At 40.0% G+C, this 18,337-nt stretch overlaps 1 protein-coding gene across 1 annotated transcript; it reads left to right on the top strand.

The window, feature by feature from the left end:
• Positions 1 to 1,623: 1,623 nt before the first annotated feature.
• Positions 1,624 to 18,193, top strand: GLT8D2 (glycosyltransferase 8 domain containing 2; the record flags this gene model as incomplete). Its single annotated transcript, XM_082007609.1, has 9 exons — positions 1,624 to 3,447; positions 4,897 to 4,992; positions 6,141 to 6,309; positions 7,925 to 8,042; positions 11,180 to 11,264; positions 14,632 to 14,744; positions 15,287 to 15,453; positions 17,079 to 17,191; positions 18,021 to 18,193. Exons 1-9 carry the CDS (start codon positions 3,429 to 3,431, stop codon positions 18,191 to 18,193), a joined length of 1,053 nt encoding a protein of 350 aa, XP_081863735.1. The 5' UTR covers positions 1,624 to 3,428.
• Positions 18,194 to 18,337: the final 144 nt, after the last annotated feature.

The following is an 18,337-nucleotide window of genomic DNA, read 5'->3' on the forward strand; positions in this document are numbered from 1 at the left end:
CTGCAGGACAGAAGCTGCTCCTTTTCCTGTGTGAGAGGGGTGTTAAGTGAGAACATAAACATGTGAGGCTGAGGGAAATCCGGAGAGGGTGCTACTGGTTTGCCAGTAATCCAGGGGTTGCTGCCCGGTGATGCAGATGGTCCCAATGCTGCAGGCTCATACAGCTGTGTGCATATTGCATCTGTTCTGGATGCACATAGAAATGGGAGATGAACAAAGCATAGGTGGATTTTGATGAACATGAGTATAATACAGCTTAAAAAATACTGTAGTACAGAGAAAGTAATAGTTGTGGCCATCTACATGAAGCACATAACTACGTATAACTTCATTTATTTTTCCTTAAAGCAACTCTGCAAAAGATGGATTTCTGTACAAAATCAGACACAGATAATGCAGTTACGGCATGTTTGCGACATACAGTTGAAAACCCACATTTTCAGTTCCTGCAAATGGAACAACAGTCTTCATTTACAACACTTTTTAAAACCTTGACGGAACAATCCTCATATGTTTTGCACTGCCTCATGCTGAAAATACAAAAAATGGTTTGGAACTGAATATTATTATTCCTTTCAATATTCATTAAAGTCTTGTGACAAAACAGCATGTTATCATATAGAAGACAGGCTTCTAGAAGGGAGGGAGAGAATTTGAATAAAAGAAGTTACGTTGAAATAAAACTGCAAAAGCATTCCAGGAGAGTTTAGGAGGCAGAGTATCAACATGTGCTGGGTACCTTGATCTAAGGTCCCTTTAAATCCAGACTGAACCCATGGAATCTTAACTGCTCAAAGATTTGGAAATGAGGTGATTCAAGTCAAAATGCCTGCTTGGGGTTGAATTTTGCAAGTTTCCCTTAGGTTTTGACAGACACCAGGAAAACTTTGTCTTTCAGTTTGACTTTGGAATGTTGTTAGGCTCTTGCACACCAGTTATCTCTTCATGTTTACCATAAATAATGACTAGAATCCTAACCTGCAACTAGACTGTTGAATTAACGCCTGGAAGGGTTTGTTTCCTTCTCTTTCCCTCACCTCCTTAAGACTTTCTGTCTTACAGGATTTGTTTGCAATCTGCTAGCTGAAGCTCTGAGGCAAGTTTGCCAGATCTGGGGCTGCATCATCGTTCTGCACATCTGGAAGTGGTTTACGGGCTCTCATTCCTCCAGTGCAGCGTCTGGACTCTGTGCTGTTCCTCAGCAGCAGAAAAAGAAAAGAAAACCAGCACAACTCCAAAGTAAACTTTGAAGAGTTTGAAAAAGGAATTGAATCTTAAAACTGTTACTGTGCCCTGTAAGGCCCTTGTGCAGGGGACTTCAAAGGAGGATGATGGTCAAGGAAGCTTTGGCAAGAGTACTTACAGCTGTGGGCTATCTAGGATCCAAGTAAATAGCTCTACAGCTCTTCAGGAGAGAGGAGTTCCGAATACTGTGCTGCTTTGAAGAGGTAAAAAGACTAATTAAGCAGGAAATATCTGAGCAGTAATGTCACTGTTTCTGAGCTTTCCCTTCTGCAGCCCCTCATTTTGTTACAGGATTTGGCAACTGAGTTAGGGACTGCCAGGTTCCAGGAGCTAATGTCTACAGTCAGGAAAAACTGAGTAAATATTTGCAGGGGAAGAAATACTCCTCTCTTTCTTTAAAAACCAGTGAGTAATCAATCTGAGTTTCTAAGGCTTAGGAATGCTGTAGTTTTAGAACTCAAACTTGTATGAGGGTTTGTCTGAGTTTGGATTTTGAAGTTTAAAATGTGGTTCAGTTTGTGTGGATTTAATAATTTCTGAACATAAATGAAGCTGTGGCTATCCAACTTTCATTTTGCAGTGATCATCAGTATTGTTTGTGACTATCATTACAAATGTTCATTAAAAGATAGTAGTCAGCTCTACGGAAATCAGTGGAAGATTGTGATTAGCTAAAGTGGGGTTAGAAAGTTACTCCAAGAGTGTAGGGGCTTCTGTTTTCTCTCTGCTTACCTAAATGAATAAACTTTTTAAATGGATAAGAAGACCATACTTGTGTATAATGCATGAAAGAAGGGCTTTCTCAGCAGTGGTGTTTTTTTTTTTTAACTGATAAGCTTGATTTCCTCTCTATGTAAATTAATGCCACATGAAGAGAGTGGGCGGTTGGAATGTAGATAAGTTTTGCAGATGTGAAAGGACTTTCAGAAGTACTCCTCTTGCTATGATTTAGTCGTCTGTTAGGAGATAAATACATGCGAATATAAGTGGTTTGTAAACAAAGCCACATCTTAGCTTTTTTCATATTTTTATTGTCATTTAACTTGTTAGTCGAAGTAGAAACTAATTTAGGATGCCGCCTGAACTTGAGCATTATCCAATGAGAGGCAGTCAGTTTTGTGACTCAGGTTTCAAGAATTCTTGCTGTTCTGCCTTCTCAAGGAGTCGGAATAAACTTCATTTTTATGTGTGCATAGAAACTGTCATATATTCTTGTCTGTGCTGTAATGTGTCCATACCTGTATGTATGGAAACAGGGAAAAGATTGGTTTCTGTCCTATGTACAGCTACCATAGCATAAAGGTTAGACCACATAGTTGTATTTTCCCCTCCCCGCCCCAACTTCTGATGCTGTTTTTTACTGTTAGGTTTTTTTGGTTTTGTTTATTTTTTTTTCATAAACAGTAGTTTTGGGTCCAGAATTCAAGTGAATGTTATATTTCGCATAATCCTGTATTTTAGGAATTATGTTCTGTCCTCTTGGGTATAAAGTCATGGCCACTCTTGGCCTGGTTTAGAAATACAATTTTCAGGAAGGCTACCTCATTTTCTTCAGCATCACAAATAATGTGCTCAGATACCAGCCTCATTGCACAAACTCTTCCCCTTACTGTTAGTGGAAGGATACTGCTGTTAGAAAATATTTTCACTATTGCTCTGAAATTTTCTGAGTCTGAAAGATACTGCTCCAGTATAAGATTCCCATATGTTTGGGAACTTACTCCAGCAAGAGATTAGTATTCGTGATTGTTGCTATGTTTTAGATGAAATCAGAGATAAATGTAAATGTATTTACAAATTGCATCAGTGAGTGTTTTAATACTTCTTTGCACATTACTTTAAAAAGTTTTTAGAAATCTTAGTTATTACTGATGTAGGTGATTGGATAGAATTTATTAAAATTCTGTTCTTTTCAACATACTCGTAGCCTAAATTAAAATATGCAATAGTTCTAGCCCAGAATATTAGTTATTTGTTCCAAAAAAGTTGTTTACAAAGATAGAATTCAGTTTTACTTTTACCAGGTCAACAGTAAAATTTGATTATGCAAAACCTTGTCCCTGAAATAACTAACTAGTATTTACTGCTGGTATTAGTGATTTTTTTTTTTCGCGCTTTTTTTTTTTTAATTATTTTTTTATTTTTATTTTACCACAGATCACAGTTCTCGTCCAACAGGACATATGGCTCTTTTAAAGAAAAGTAAGAGAAAAACATTTTAAATACGTATTTTTAAAAGGGGACAGAAATGTCAAATGCAATTTCTCATGCAGCTGTTGTCACAGCTGCATGCAAATTTATAGTTCTAGTTTTGCTAAATTGTGCTTACCTCTAAGTATACAAATAAGCTTTTTCCTGTTAACGAGGTCAGATAAGTATGACCATAAACTCCATTAATTTGAAATTACTCACTGCTTTACTGCGTGAGACTGGGTGGTCTGGAATTTCCCACTAAGAGTGCAGGTAGCTGCTGGTTTCATGTGAGCTGTGCCTAAAGCACTGAACCTGACTTTTTTACAGAACTCTGCACATTAATACTGTTCATACTTGCAGTTGAGGTGTGGCCGCAAGAAATTTGAGGTCCTCATCAATTGTCAGGGTCAGTGACTGAAAATGGACTGGTGTGTGCCTTCAGTTATGCACCCAAAATTTCTCTGAAGTCAAGGGGCTGTCTCCTCAGCTGGTTTAAATTAGTGCAGGTTCAGTGATGTATGTTTACCAATTTCAATTTATCCTCATGCCCAGTTCTGGCCAGTTGGCCCTTTTGATTGAAATAGTTCAAAACTTGTTCCCTTTGCTCTTTTGTCCACCTTAAATAACTTTTCTGGTGGTGCAGAGTAACAAAGTAGTCCAATATAAAGAACTCCCATCATCAAAGTCACTGTTGATGACGATGATGTATTCCTTCCCTGTTGAACTCTGTGAACTGTCCCGGTACCTGCTTGTGGTTGTTTTATGTTGAATAACGTAAACTTGTACAAGACAGTCTGGTAGGAACTGCAAATCAGAATATGCAGTAAGGTTTTTGCTGTTTTATGCTTTGTTTTGAATTTACTAATTAAAGTAACTGTCAAAATGTTTATGTATTTTTTCAAATATTTTGAAACATGTCTGGTTTCAGTAGCATGCTGGGTTTGTTTTTCTAATATTTGCAGAGTTTTGCTCAAATACATCTTGATGATCTATACATTGAAATTGAAAAAAAATTTCTCCTGTGTTTGAAGTTTTATCAGGGAAGTGTGAGATAAGGGAAGGGCTAGGTAAAAATAATTAACTCACGAAGTCCTGTGATGTTAAACAGACAACAAACTAGCCAAGAAAAGAAAATTCCAGGTTCCTGGTAAAATTCAGAAACATGTGAATTTCCTGGTATGGGTAACCCATATATATTGGGTGCTCAATGATTTAATGAGCAAATTATCCTTGAAAATCAGATAGCTGGAAACTATTATAATGGGGGTGAGATACTATTGTGTTTTTAACATAAAAATTTTAGCTTCATCAAATAACAAGAGAAAGGAGAATTTGATAAACACAGCAAATACAGGTTATGATATGTACTGGTTGCAAATTGGATTTTTTTTTTTAAAAAAAGGTTCTTGGGAATTCACTATTGTACTGATTGTTAACAAATTCTGCCTTTTGTTTCAGTTAACCAGATCTTACTGTTACTTCTTGTCTTAACTGTGTGCGCCATTCTGTATAACAAAGTTCACCAAGTGCCATCTGCAATAAAGAATGAAACAGGTAAATGACTTGTACTTCTGTTTCATTTATGTTCTTGTTTTATATTCCTTATCTCTTCATTTGAACTGTGCCTTTTGTCTTATTGAATCCTGTTTGCCTTGCAGTAGATGAGCTACTCACTGTTGCATATGGTATGGGATGTGGTATTTTTTGCTTTTGAATTACTTGAATAAAATAGGAGATTGATAGTAATGACTAAGAATTGTCATTCTGATTCCAATTTTTATCCAGATGTCACTGATGTAGATGGAAGCTGGAGTACATCCTTATCTGTGCTGAACGGTATTGGAGTTGTCAAGTGATAATAAACTTTGATCACAGTTTGCCCTTTTGGGAATGTTCTTGGCCTACCTATTTAGAGCAGAAATTTTTGATGGAATTTTTATAGTCACAGAAACCTGCTAGGGATGATGTGGTTGGACTGGTATTTAATGTTTATACTAATAGCTATTCACTGTTCCCAGGACAAGCAAACTGTCTTGGTATAAACCAATTTTTTCAGTATATTTTCATTGGGGCTGTTATGAGTTTAATGGTTACGTTTTAACCAGCATAAATATATTCATGTAAGTTCTGTAAGTTAATCAGTGCTAGGGATAAAAAGCTTCCTTAACAGTAATGTGAACTGATTCAGTATTGTTCAGATTTTTTTTCTTTTATGATTAGCAACTTCCTGCTGGTACAAAATTTTGCACTATTCCTTTCTAGCCTGCTTACCAAAGAAGTGAAGCTCATGCAGTTGCACCATCTCTTCAACTTACCTCTTTCCTTTGATAATTTTGGAACCTATTGCTCAATCTGTACTAAATATAACTGAGAAGTCTCAAACGTACTCAAACTTCTTCAGGCTTCATGTGAATAAGCAGCTACATGGCGGACAGGCTGAATTGTGCTCCTGCTGAGCAGAAGATGCCAAGAGCTCGGTTACATATCCAACAGTCCAGTCAACCTGCACATAGTTCTGGATTAGCGACAGCTCATGCTGTGTGCCTTACCCAATGAGGGTGTGTATAGGATGTGGTAAGAAAATGGGGTGATTGTGATACGATTCCACTGCTTACGGAACTACACACTCATTCCTATGACCCAGATCTGACACAAAAAGGTTCTTGATTTTCTATTATAATGCATAGTTCTGTTTCTTGTAGTTGATTTGGGGAGTCCTGAAGAAATGGAAGAAGAAATCCCAGTTGTAATCTGTGCTGCTGCGGGCAGAATGGGTGCAGCTGTAGCAGCAATCAGCAGCATCTACAGCAACACAGAGGCTAATGTCTTGTTCTACATAGTTGGGCTGAAGACCACCATCCCGCATATTCGGTATATACCAGCCTTATTTTGTTTCATGCTATAGTTAGGACCACGTTGTTGTTCTCCTTAGCATGGACATAGACTTTGGAGGGCTTTTCAGGGAAATCTTTCTCTCTCTTATTTAAGTAGTGCTATTGGTAGCAATCCACAGGATTCCCAACATGTAGGAAAAAGGACCATTTTGCCCTACGCAAGGCACTGACTGGTGTAAAGGGGTGTGAAATAGCCAGACCATGCCCACACCTGTGCCTCTTTGCCTTTTGTAGATCGGCTGCAGAAGAGTCTGTAGTAAGGTAAGTATATACATGCTTACTTGTCACAAGCCCACTTTACGGCACTGCGCTTAACCTCTCATCTGGTGCTGTGTCTTAAGCTTCAGAGTAGAAAAACTTTCTGTGTAAAGTTAATTTCAGCTAAGAGTGTGTATTAAAGTTTATAAATAGAGGCCCAAAGAAGCTTGTAATGCAAGTATGTTTGGGTGTTAAAATTTGCAAACATTGTCTAAAAGAGGGGGAAAGTGTGAATCAAAACTAAAGCAGATTTCTTAGCAGTTCTCACCTCTGGCTACTGCACTTCTGTAGCCTGTGTACCCACAATTTGAGTCAAAGTGAAAAGATGTAATGAGTGGGGTTCCAGAGGGAGTTTTTCCCATCCTGTTCATCACTAACCTAGATAATAGAGTGAAAATGTTCTTTATGAATCTGCAACTGGCATGAAGCTGGAAAAGAGGCAGCAGATACATTGAGGGCAAGGGCTGAAAATAAACTAATCATGTTGAATTGGAAAAATGAACTTTAAAATGTGATGAAATTCAGTAGAGGTAATGACAAAGTAATATAGGTGGGAATAGCTGATTGTATTGGCTCAGAGTGAAGCAGGAGTTTGGTAGCACTGACTTGGAAAAATACAGAATTATGACTGATAACTGACCACACTGATTAAAAAAAAAAAGGGGTGGGGGGGAAGGCATGCATCATAGTGGATATACATGTTGACGCATATGACCACAGGAGATGTGAGGAAACTTTTTTATGATCTTGCAGACATTATTAATGCATCAGAAAGTGTGATGTTTAGTTTTAGGTGCCTTCAGGAATGATTTAGAAGACAGGTCAGAGGAGGAAATAAGCAATGGTGTCAAGAAATCTGACAAAATAATGAAAAAAATTAGCTTAGTCTAAAGAAAATATAGTTAGGTGATGTGGTAGTCATCTTGAGGGATGTGAAACTGTAAAAGAGAGAAAACTAACATCTGCTTTAAAAACACGGTACATAGGATAAGAAAAAAATGGTCTTTAACTATAGCAAGAAAGCCTAGAAAAATAGCATTTAATGCTAGCGATGGTGAAAGATGTGTTGTCTGGGCAACATGTGGAGCCTCTGTTTTTGGCAGTGGTGTGGGGTGTTTGCTTTGTTGTTTTTTGGGGTGGTGTTTTTTGTTGTGTGTTTCTTTAAGAACAGGTGAAACAAATGTCTGTGTGCAATAGCTGTGGACATAAGTGACTCTATCTTGGGATAGAATAGATCGAGTGAGCTTTCTAGGTCTCTTATTCTCCTATGAGTCTGTGAATTTAATACTGGAAGTACTTGCCACACACTCAGTATTTCCTCTTTTTTATGACAGAAAATGGATTGAAAATTCTAAACTGAAAGAAATAAAATTTAAAGTTGTGGAATTCAACCCTATGGTACTAAAAGGAAAAATCAGACAAGATGCATCACGTCCTGAGCTACTGCAGCCTGTGAGTAAATGAACACTGCATAACAAATTTTCAGGATCTTTAACGCTTATTACAGGCTTTAAAATGTCACAGAATCACAGAATCATTAGGTTGGAAAGGACCTTCAAGATCATTAAGTCCAACCATTAATCCAGCGCCACCATGTTCCCTAAACCATGTCTTGAAGCGCCACATCCACTCGTTTTTTGAACACTTCCAGAGATGGCGATTCCACCACCTCCCTGGGCAGCCTGACCACCCTCTCAGTGAAGAAGTTTTTCCTAATATCCAATCTAAACCTCTCCTGGCGCAACTTGAGGCCATTTCCTCTCATCCTATCGCTGGTTACTTGGGAGAAGAGACCAGCGCCCTCGTCACCACAACCCCCTTTCAGGTAGTTGTAGAGAGCGATAAGGTCTCCCCTCAGCCTCCTCCAGACTAAACAACCCCAGTTCCCTCAGGCGCTCCTCAGAAGACTTGTGCTCCAGACCCCTCACCAGCTTCGTTGCCCTTCTCTGGACACGCTCCAGCACCTCAATGTCCTTCTTGTAGTGAGGGGCCCAAAACTGAACACAGTATTTGAGATGCGGCCTCACCAGTGCCGAGTACAGGGGCACGATCACTTCCCTACTCCTGCTGGCCACACTATTGCTGATACAGGCCAGGACACTGTTGGCCGCCTTGGCCACCTGGGCACACTGCCGGCTCATATTCAGCCAGCTGTCAGCCAGCACCTCCAGGTCCTCTTCTGCTGGGCAACTCTCCAGCCACTCCTCCACAAGCCTGTAGCGTTGCATGGGGTTGTTGTGGCCAAAGTGCAGGACCCTGCATTTGGCCTTGTTAAACCTCATACAGTTGGCCTCCGCCCATTGATCCAGCCTGTCCAGATCCCTCTGCAGAGCCCTCCTACCCTCCAGCAGATCAACACTCCCACCCAACTTGGTGTCATCTGCAAACTTACTGAGGAAGTACTCGATTCCCTCATCTAGATCATCTATAAAGATATTGAACAAGACCGGCCCCAGAACCGAGCCCTGGGGAGGACCGCTTGTGACCGGCCGCCAGCCGGATTTAACGCCGTTCACCACAACTCTCTAGACTCGGCCATCCAGCCAGTTCCTCATGTCCTAGCTCTCTGTTCCATTACACAGAGGGTTGCAAGCCAGAGAAGCCATGTCAGATCTAAATGCTATGCTCTCACTCAAAAAGTAAAAGTGCACTATCATAGAATCGTTTGGGTTGGAAGGGACCTTTAGAAGTCATCTAGTCCAACCCCCAAAGCACTATAACAAGCTCCTTGCAAGTTGTCTGTCTTGCTGAGACCGCATTGTTTGGTGGCATAAACTTGGTTGTATCTTTAAGAATATATTCAGAGTTTATTAGAGGGAAGATCTAATAGTGTTCTTTGTGCCTCCATGATGCCGAGTTGGCTGCATTCTGCTCATGTCCAGGGTTAATTCACAGGCTAATGACTAATATTACTGGCTGTCAGAAAAGGCAAATCAGATGTTAGAAATTAATTAGGAAAGGAGTAAGGTTCAAAATGGAGAACATCATTATGCCACAATATGAATCCATAGTTTTCCCACATCCTAAATATTATGTGCAGTCTTTGTCCTCTTATCTGAAAAAGAGGTAGCACCACTGGAAAATGTTCAGGTCTGTTCAGAATGTTTATTCTTGCTGCCTTCTCTGAGCCTTTGACATTTCTAACATATGGTAAAGATTTCATGCAAGAAATCAGTGAGTTAAAGCTGTTCAGCCTGGAAATGTGACTTCTAGCATTAAAATAGTAGAGGTCTACAGAACTGAGTGGCATGCAGGACGGGATGGGTGATGGTTGATCACTGTCTCTCCCAATGCAGGAACTAATGGCCATTAGATTAAATTAGTAGGAGCCACAGTCAGAACAAAGAAGAAATGTTGCACATTTTTCATGCAATGGGTACTAAACCTCCGAATTCCTTGCTGAAAGGTCTTGTGGATGGAAAAATTTAGAAGGATTCAGTGAGGACTGAAGTTTATATTTAGAGAGATCACATCTGGTTCAGGAAATCCCTTGAGCTGAAAATAACTGAAAGCTAGGAGAATACTTGGAACAAGTTTTTGTATGCTTACTCTATTCTTATTTTTCACTGAGCATCTGCTTAGGACCCCTGTGAAGGCAGGTGCTGGGTAAAATGGTCTGAATCAGTATGGTGGTTCTTATATTCTTTTTCCCTCTGCTGTGTTCTTCATTGCCATTGTAGAAGTCATTGTCTGTGCCACCAGTCAAATAATTCCTATAAAGTGGGATGATGACACTATTAAATTTAAAGTGTTTTGTATGATGTATGCTGTAAAAATGCATTAGAAAGACCTTGCCAGCAGGTCCAGGAAGGTGATCTTTCCTCTTTACTCGGCGCTGGTAAGGCTGCATCTGGAGTACTGTGTCCAATTCTGAGCACCCCAGTACAAGAAAGATATGGACTTGCTGGGGTAAGTCCAACACAGGGCTGCAAAGATGATTAAGGGACTGGAGCATTTTTTTATATGAGAAGAGGCTGAGAGAGCTGAGGCTCTTCAGCTTGAAGAAGAGATGGCTCAGGAGGATCTTATCAATGTGTATAAATACCAGAGGGGAGGGACAAGAGGCAATGGGCACAAATAAAAATACATAAAATTTCCTCTGGGCACAGGAAAAAACTTTTTTTAATGGTGAGGGTAGTCAAAACACCGGAGCAGGTTGCCCAGAGAGGCTGCTGAGTCTCCATCTGTGAAGATACTCAAAACCCAACTGGGTATGGTCCCTGGCAGCCTGCTTGGGTGGACGGTGCTTGAGAAGAGGGGTTGGACAAGATGATCTCAAAAGGCCCCTTCCAACCTAAATGATTCTGTGAAGAAGCAGCTGTTTTGGGCTGCTTGATTAGGGCCATAGTAAGTAAAGTAGGGATAAATAATAATAGTAATAATGGATTCAGGATACTATTGAAGTTATGGGGGAGGAAGCAAATGATCACTGGCTAGTACTCAGTGAAGAGAGAAATTAAAACTGATCATTAATAGAGACAGAAACTACTGTCTTATGTACATATATACTATCATATATTAACTACAGAAGCTGAGACTACATTAAACAGCTTTACCATTTAGTTTTTACCTGTTTTTTTGTTTAATAGCTGAACTTCGTTCGATTTTATCTTCCTTTGCTTATCCAGAAACATGAGAAAGTAATATATTTGGATGATGATATCATTGTTCAAGGTAAGCTGTCATCCAAAAAGCAGCTTCTAGCAGAATTAAAGTCAAAGTTATTGCAGCTTTTACAGTTGTTTGGAACTATGAGAGATAATAGAAATGGAGGCAGCTTCTCAGATTGTTCCTCTCAGGAAAACTACAAATAATCTGTTTGTTTATGTAAAGGAAAGTCTGAAGTAGATCTTCTCTCCATATATCTTTTGAATAGTTGATTTTGATCAAAATTGTATGTATGGATTTCATTTTAATTGAATCTCGTTAATTGCTGAAACATATAATGGATTTCACTTAGATGCTGCAATATTTATTGTTAAGTATGTGACATGCATTTCCTGCTAGTATATGAATTCCCACAAATGCATTTCCTGATCCAGAACTGCTGTTCTTGAGAGCAAGAGGAATCTACTCAAATAAGAGGGTTTAAATTCCAAACACTCGAAATATGATTTTGAGCATTTTCAGCTCAGAATCCATAGCAATTTGCAGAATCTTGAGCAAAGATTTCAGACCTCCTACACAAATGTGAGCACTTAGAAAACATTCAGTTCCTGAAAAATGTCTTTTTTTTTTTCATACAAAGAATTCTAATTGGAGGAACAATTAGTTTTTAAAGATTAATTTATATTTTTTTCTCTTCTTTCCAAGTGTATTTTTACAGCTCTGTAGAGTTGTTGTCCTCCCTTGTTTTATCATATTGTTTTCTTGTTATTTTATAACATTTTTTTAATCAGTGTTGTGGTTTAACCCCCAGTGGGATGGGGCAAGAGGGAAGGAAAAACAAAAGCAGGAAAACTTGATGGTCAAGATAAAACAAACAAGTATTTAAAAAGTAGAGAATAAGTGGAAGAAAAGAGAAGAAAACAAAACAAGTGATGTAAAGGCAATCACTCACCACCTCCAGTGGGTATACAGATGCCCAGCCAGTTCCTGAGCTAACCCCCCCCCAGGCCCTCTCTTTTCCCTGTTAGTGCTGAGCATAACGTTACATGGTATGGAACATCTCTTTGGTCGGTGTGGGTCATCTGCCCGGTCATGTCCCCTCCTAGCCTACTGCACACCCCCTCATCTGTTCACTGCGGGGGCAGAGTGAGGAACAGAGGTGGCCTTGATGCTGTGCAAACGCTGTTCAGCAAAAGCAAGAACATTAGTGTTCTGTCGGTGCTGTTTTGGTCAAAAATCTAAACCACAGCACCATATGAGCTGCTGTGAAGACAATTAACTCTATCCTAGCCAGGTCCAGTACACAGGGAGAAGAAAATCTTTTCACCTAGCCTTGTTAAACATTAAGGGGATGTTCCGATGAAAATTCCTTTTGGAAAGGAGTGAGTGTAACTATAACAAAATTTTTTACCTAAATTAATCTTTTGAGGTAAGAACATTAAGATCAGTGAATTTACACATGACAGAAGTACAGTTTTATTCTCCAGCTGCTTCTCTGCACCTTTTTATAGTTTTGTCTCTTTAGTGGCAGATTTCAGAACATCTGCACTTAAAGGGGCCTCTATTAGCTGCTTTATAAAATACAATTAGTCTGCTCTGCCTGTCTCATTTTAATGTGCAATAGACTTCATATCACACTTTCTTCAATATCTGTGTTTCCTGTGGCTATCTCTGCTTTTTGGTTTTGTTACTCTGTTTGTCATCAATGGACAACAGCAATATTTAACTCTTTGAAAGGTTCTTAAAGTCTTCATTTACGCTCCAGTTTCAAAAGTGCTCGAAGCTGAGCTCATCACTTCCCCTGCACTCCTCCTTGCCCCTGCGCAGGCGTTCACCAGAAACGCGATTACTTTCAGCCTGAATTAGTTCCTTGGTAGGAGTCAAGGCAGCGTGGCTAGGAGAAAAGGGGAGGTAGGGCTTTCTCTTTCGTTAGGGGTGCTACCTTATGTCTGCTGATGGTCTTTCTGGAGCTGCAGGATAGTGGTGCAGCTTGATGTTGCAGCTCATGGTGGGCCACTGCTGAGGGAAGTGGTTTCTTGGTCCTCAGGCAGCTCCTGTTACTTGTGTCATGCCTACACTGGTGCGGCTGCAGGGTAAGCCGATTCAGCTGGTTGACCTGGCAGAAGACTAGCAGTACAAAAAGCCATAACAAAACCCAAACCTTTAGTATTTTTTTTTTTTTCCCTTTGCTTCAGCCAGCCTGTCTTGCTCAACCTTGGGCCACACAGTCATAGGGCCCAGAGAAGGGGAATAAAGATGGACATACGGGAGTGGAGTGGAGGGCAGGTGGATGCCTGTTCCAGTGGCCGCTCCCTATGTCTTAGCTGTAATGTGAGACTGCTTTCTGTCAGATGCCTCTGCAGTGGGAGTGAATGGCATTTTGGGATCGTTTATTTATTGGTTGTTGATTACTGCAAAGCGTTAAGAATGAAACATACTGAACTTGGGGTGTCAGCCCAGAGTTGTTTGGTTTGATTTTTTTTTTTCCTTCCTTTTTCTGCTTTTCTCTTGAAAAAGCAGAAGCTCTTTAGAATCAGGAGAAAATATTATTAATTCAAATACTATTTCTTGGTGGGACATGAGTCCTAAACCAAGTTTTCCAACCAGCTGATGGGTTCAGACAAATAAATAATCTCTGCTTATTCCAGAAATAGTAGTTCCAGTGTTTGCAGTATGTGGACTGGTTTTAGTTGCTAGTCTTTTAATGAGCTCACCTCAGGCTACTGGGCCATATGTGACCTTCCAAGATAATTCATCTTACCTGTGCCCAGCAGCAAAGCTGGTAGCTGTAGGGGGTTTGGATGCAGACTCCTTCAATGGCTGTGGCAGTGCCATGCTTCCCACCCGCCCAGAAACTGTTCTGGCACATCATGGGTACCTGCTAGCCAGGTGATGGGTGAGATGCTGGGTGGTCTTGTAAAGCCAGCAGGGATGGTCAAGTGTGACAGGCATATTTCAGCTGGCTAGTGCTGAGAATGCAGGTATCTCAGTATGAGGTATAAACACAGTAACACCAGGAAAAACCTGATCTGTGTGAGAGACTGAAGTGGCACTTTTGTGGGACTTGAAGATGCTCAGAAAAATTGCCTGTGCCCTCCTTCTCCAAAGGCGAGCCCTATGAATGCATAACTTGGTAACCAGGCTTCTCAGCAGTGTCATTGGCTTCTGCTGTAGCTGATTTTGGACATTCAGACCAGAATATGGATGTATTGAATATTGATGATAATATCTAAAGATAGATGTTGGACATCCAGGTACAGGACTCAAATTTGAAAATTGTCCCTTATTACAAAATTCAGCCTTCTTAATACCTGGGCCGTCCCCTAAAATCGGTATGTTCTTAAGTAAACATACATGAGAACAGAAGTTATCCTATCAACTTGGTAGCAGTGAAGCAAGTTTCTTCTTATGCTTTTGACCTTTCTGTAATCAGGTGACATCCAGGAACTCTACGACACTAAGTTAGCTCCTGGACATGCTGCAGCTTTTTCAGATGATTGTGATCTGCCTTCTACACATGAAATGATTAGAAGTGTAGGGATGCAGGTAAGATGCCATTTTGGAATTCTAATCCGGAATGTATTCTTTACCCTCAAATGTAAGATGATTTTGTATGTTTTCCCCAAAATGAAAGTTTTTTTGGGTTTTTTTTTTATAGTTTTGTAATAGCTTTACAGGTAATAAAGAACTAAATTTTTTTTAGTAGCTCTGTTTGAAGGATTTGAAGCTCTTAGTTTGAAGGCTAATTCCTGAGGTGAGCTCCCCAGAATTGTCAGTGAGTCCCTCTAGTATTGTGTCCGCACAAGTGTGACACATCAGAGCAAGCCACAGAAAGGCAAATATGTGGTGAGGGGAGAGCCTTACCAAACTCCCACGGAACAATACTGTGGGAAAAGTAATTTAGTAGCTAGAAGCATCCTGCCTTTCAGCCTTGTGTCACATGTAAATAAAGACAGGTAGCCATCATCTAGTAGCTCAGCTTTGAGAGCGTGTTTCTAGTCTCCATGTGAGAAGCAGAGAGATGCATTTACACTTATCTTTACAGAGATTCATAGGGGATAAACATACTTTTTTTTTTTATTTCTTAGAACACATACATGGGCTTCCTGGACTACAGAAAGCAAGCAGTTAGAGATCTTGGCATCAGCCCCAGCACCTGCTCCTTTAATCCTGGAGTAATTGTTGCTAACATGACTGAATGGAAACGTCAGCGGATTACAAAGCAGTTGGAAAAGTGGATGCAAAGAAATGTAGAGTATGTGTAGAAATCTAGCTTTGCAGTTTACTTTTAATATTCAGTTTACAGTTTCGTTTTCTGTTTAAAAGCTCTTAAAAGTTTTTAAATCCAAGCAGTCTTTCTCTGAGATCTCTTAAAGCAATGTAACTCGTGTTCCAGAATTTCCATTTGCTTAAATCTGACCAGTTGTGTACCTGGAAATGGCCACCTGGAATTTTAGTGTTGTGTTTGATCACAAGCCACACTTAATCCTGTGGGACACTGAGAACACGTGGTTCTTTGTTTTGGGTCACCCACCTCACTTGGGATCAAACCACTTACGATCTTCCCTTCCTGAGGGTGGCTTAAAGGAGTGTTTCCTTGTTTCTGTGGGGTTGCTCCTATTGTAATGTCAGCCAATCTGTAACTGGACACCATATTTCTTAAATACCAGTAGAAGCCACTTCTATAGATGAACCAAGTTTGACATGAAAGATACCTTTTTGGTACTGACCATGAATAAGTCGTGACAGTGAAACAATCACTGTTCTTTTTTTTTAATGCTGGTTCACTGTTAACCTGCATTTGCAAACTTGACATGTACTTTCTTTCTCTGCAGAGGGTTAAATTTAAATTTAGTAAGGCTAAACTGAAACCAAATAGCTTGTGCTGTTGGACTAGGTCCACTACTTGTTGAACAAGTGGAGGGGAGACGCAAATGATACACACATTGAAGGAATGAAAACCCAAATGGTGCTTTTTCTTACTCTGCTTATCTAACGTATCCTGACAAGCTACTGCTATGCTTTTTAAACCTCCATGAATCTTACTGCAAATTTTATCTATAAAATTTTTACACCTTAGTAACATTCATGTTCCTTTTAGCTGGATTTTGAAACAACAGTGAAACGAATGGGTTAGCAGTTGAAACCTAGTTTTGAGGGGAGTGTATGGGTTTTGTTGTGTGCTGTAGCCTCCAAGCACCTCTTGGTACTCCTCGGGTTTCCTCCTTGCTGGGCTGGCAGCTGGCACAGTGCCCCATAGGTGTGGTGGCTTTGCCCAGGTGTTGACTGGCCAGCAGGACCTTGAGCATGCTGTGGCCAGACACCCGGCTGCTGCCTCCTGCTGCCTCTCCTTACAGTAACTTGGCTTTATCTAGCCCCAGATTTATCACAAGAATCATAGGACAGTGATACCCCTTAGATGTTAGTTTACACTAACTAGACTTTGGCAAATCTGTTTTGCAGTTAATTTATGGGACTAAAAGCTGGGAGGGAGGGGGAAGAAGGACAGAGAGAATGAAACACATGGAAACGTTTACATTTTCTTAAGGAACCAGGCTAAAATAAGTTTGATACCTTTATGTTAGTGGCTTTTTTTGTACTGTAAACTTTGTTGGCCTTGTAGGCAGTGTGTAGAAGTAATTGGCTTCATGTTGGATCCGACTCCTATTTTCTTTGGTAGCAATGGTTTACTGGACAGGAACTGGAGTTGCAGATACCACCAGTTAACAGCATTAGGAAGGAGTATGCTGAAAACTGGTCCGTTCAAAGTAATTTTGAATTTTGCAGAATACTTATTTTTAATCTTGTGACTTTTGTACTGAAGACTTTTTGGTTGAGGTTTTGAACATTTTTTGCATTTCCCCCCCACCTCTTTTGCAGGGAAAACCTCTATAGCAGCACCCTTGGGGGAGGTGTGGCAACCTCTCCAATGCTGATTGTATTTCATGGAAAGTATTCCACTATTAATCCTATGTGGCACATAAGGCATCTTGGTAAGTTTAACTTCCCACCGTTTGCAGCTGGAACTAGATAAAGTGAGCAGTTTGTAAGACTCCTATACAGGACCTTACATTACTTTACCTCATTGAAGCATTACTTTATACCTCAGAGCCACAGTATGTAATCCCTGCTTCCCCCAGCGCTCATTAGCCCTGCCTTCTTCAGTGTAGGGCAGAATGTGGGAGTTCCTCACGGGTGTCATTATGCAAATATCTTAACAAGTTAAGCAAACAAAATAGCTGAACCCTGCAAAAAAAAAAACCCAAACCCTTAATAGCCATTAAATTGGATTAAAAAACCCCCCAAAATACCAAGGACGAAGTTACATGTTTGAAGAACACCTAACCTATATTGCCATAAACAAGGGAAAGAATGCATGAAAGATCTGAATGTAGTGAGAGACTGAAAAAAATCAGACACTTTTAAGAGGCACAGAAGAAGGTGGTGGGATGCCTGGCAGTGCTGGCATTGTCAGCGTTCGTGGAGGACATAGTTACCATTCACCTGGGAATGGTGAATTATCCTGGGAAAAAGAGAATGGCTTAGCTGGTACAGTGAAATGAATAGTAAAAGGATTTTTTTTTTTTAACCTCAGCTGTGCCAAGATGTTAAAAGTGTTAAGAGAGAGGAAACTTGGTGAGATTTTTTTCTAATTCTGCATCAAAGAGGCAAGTAGTTGAAAAAAGCTAGTCTATCATATAACTAGTTGTCTATTAACAGGTGAAACCATACTAATCAGACTTTAAAAAACCCCTGAATTTGCCTCACAGTGTCTTCAATTATTAAAAACTGGATTTTTTTTCTTTTAATGTACCCATGCAGGTTGGAGTCCTGATACTCGTTACTCAGAGCATTTTCTTCAAGAAGCTAAATTACTTCATTGGAATGGGAGATACAAACCTTGGGACTATCCCAGTGTTCACACTGATCTCTGGGAAAACTGGTTTATTCCTGACCCTTCAGGGAAGTTCAAAATAACTCGTCCTGATAGCTGATACTGAAAACACTTAAATGCATTCATACACTACGTTTTGCAGTATGCAATAGTTTGAGATGCAACGCGTTTTATAATTAACTGATTTTAGAAAACTAAGTATTTGTTAAATATGTGAATAAATGACCATCAGTTTTGTGTGCTT

The sequence above is a fragment of the Phaethon aethereus genome (genome assembly GCF_964289735.1).
Source record: "Phaethon aethereus genome assembly, chromosome: 1".
Classification (NCBI taxonomy): Eukaryota; Metazoa; Chordata; class Aves; order Phaethontiformes; family Phaethontidae; genus Phaethon; species Phaethon aethereus.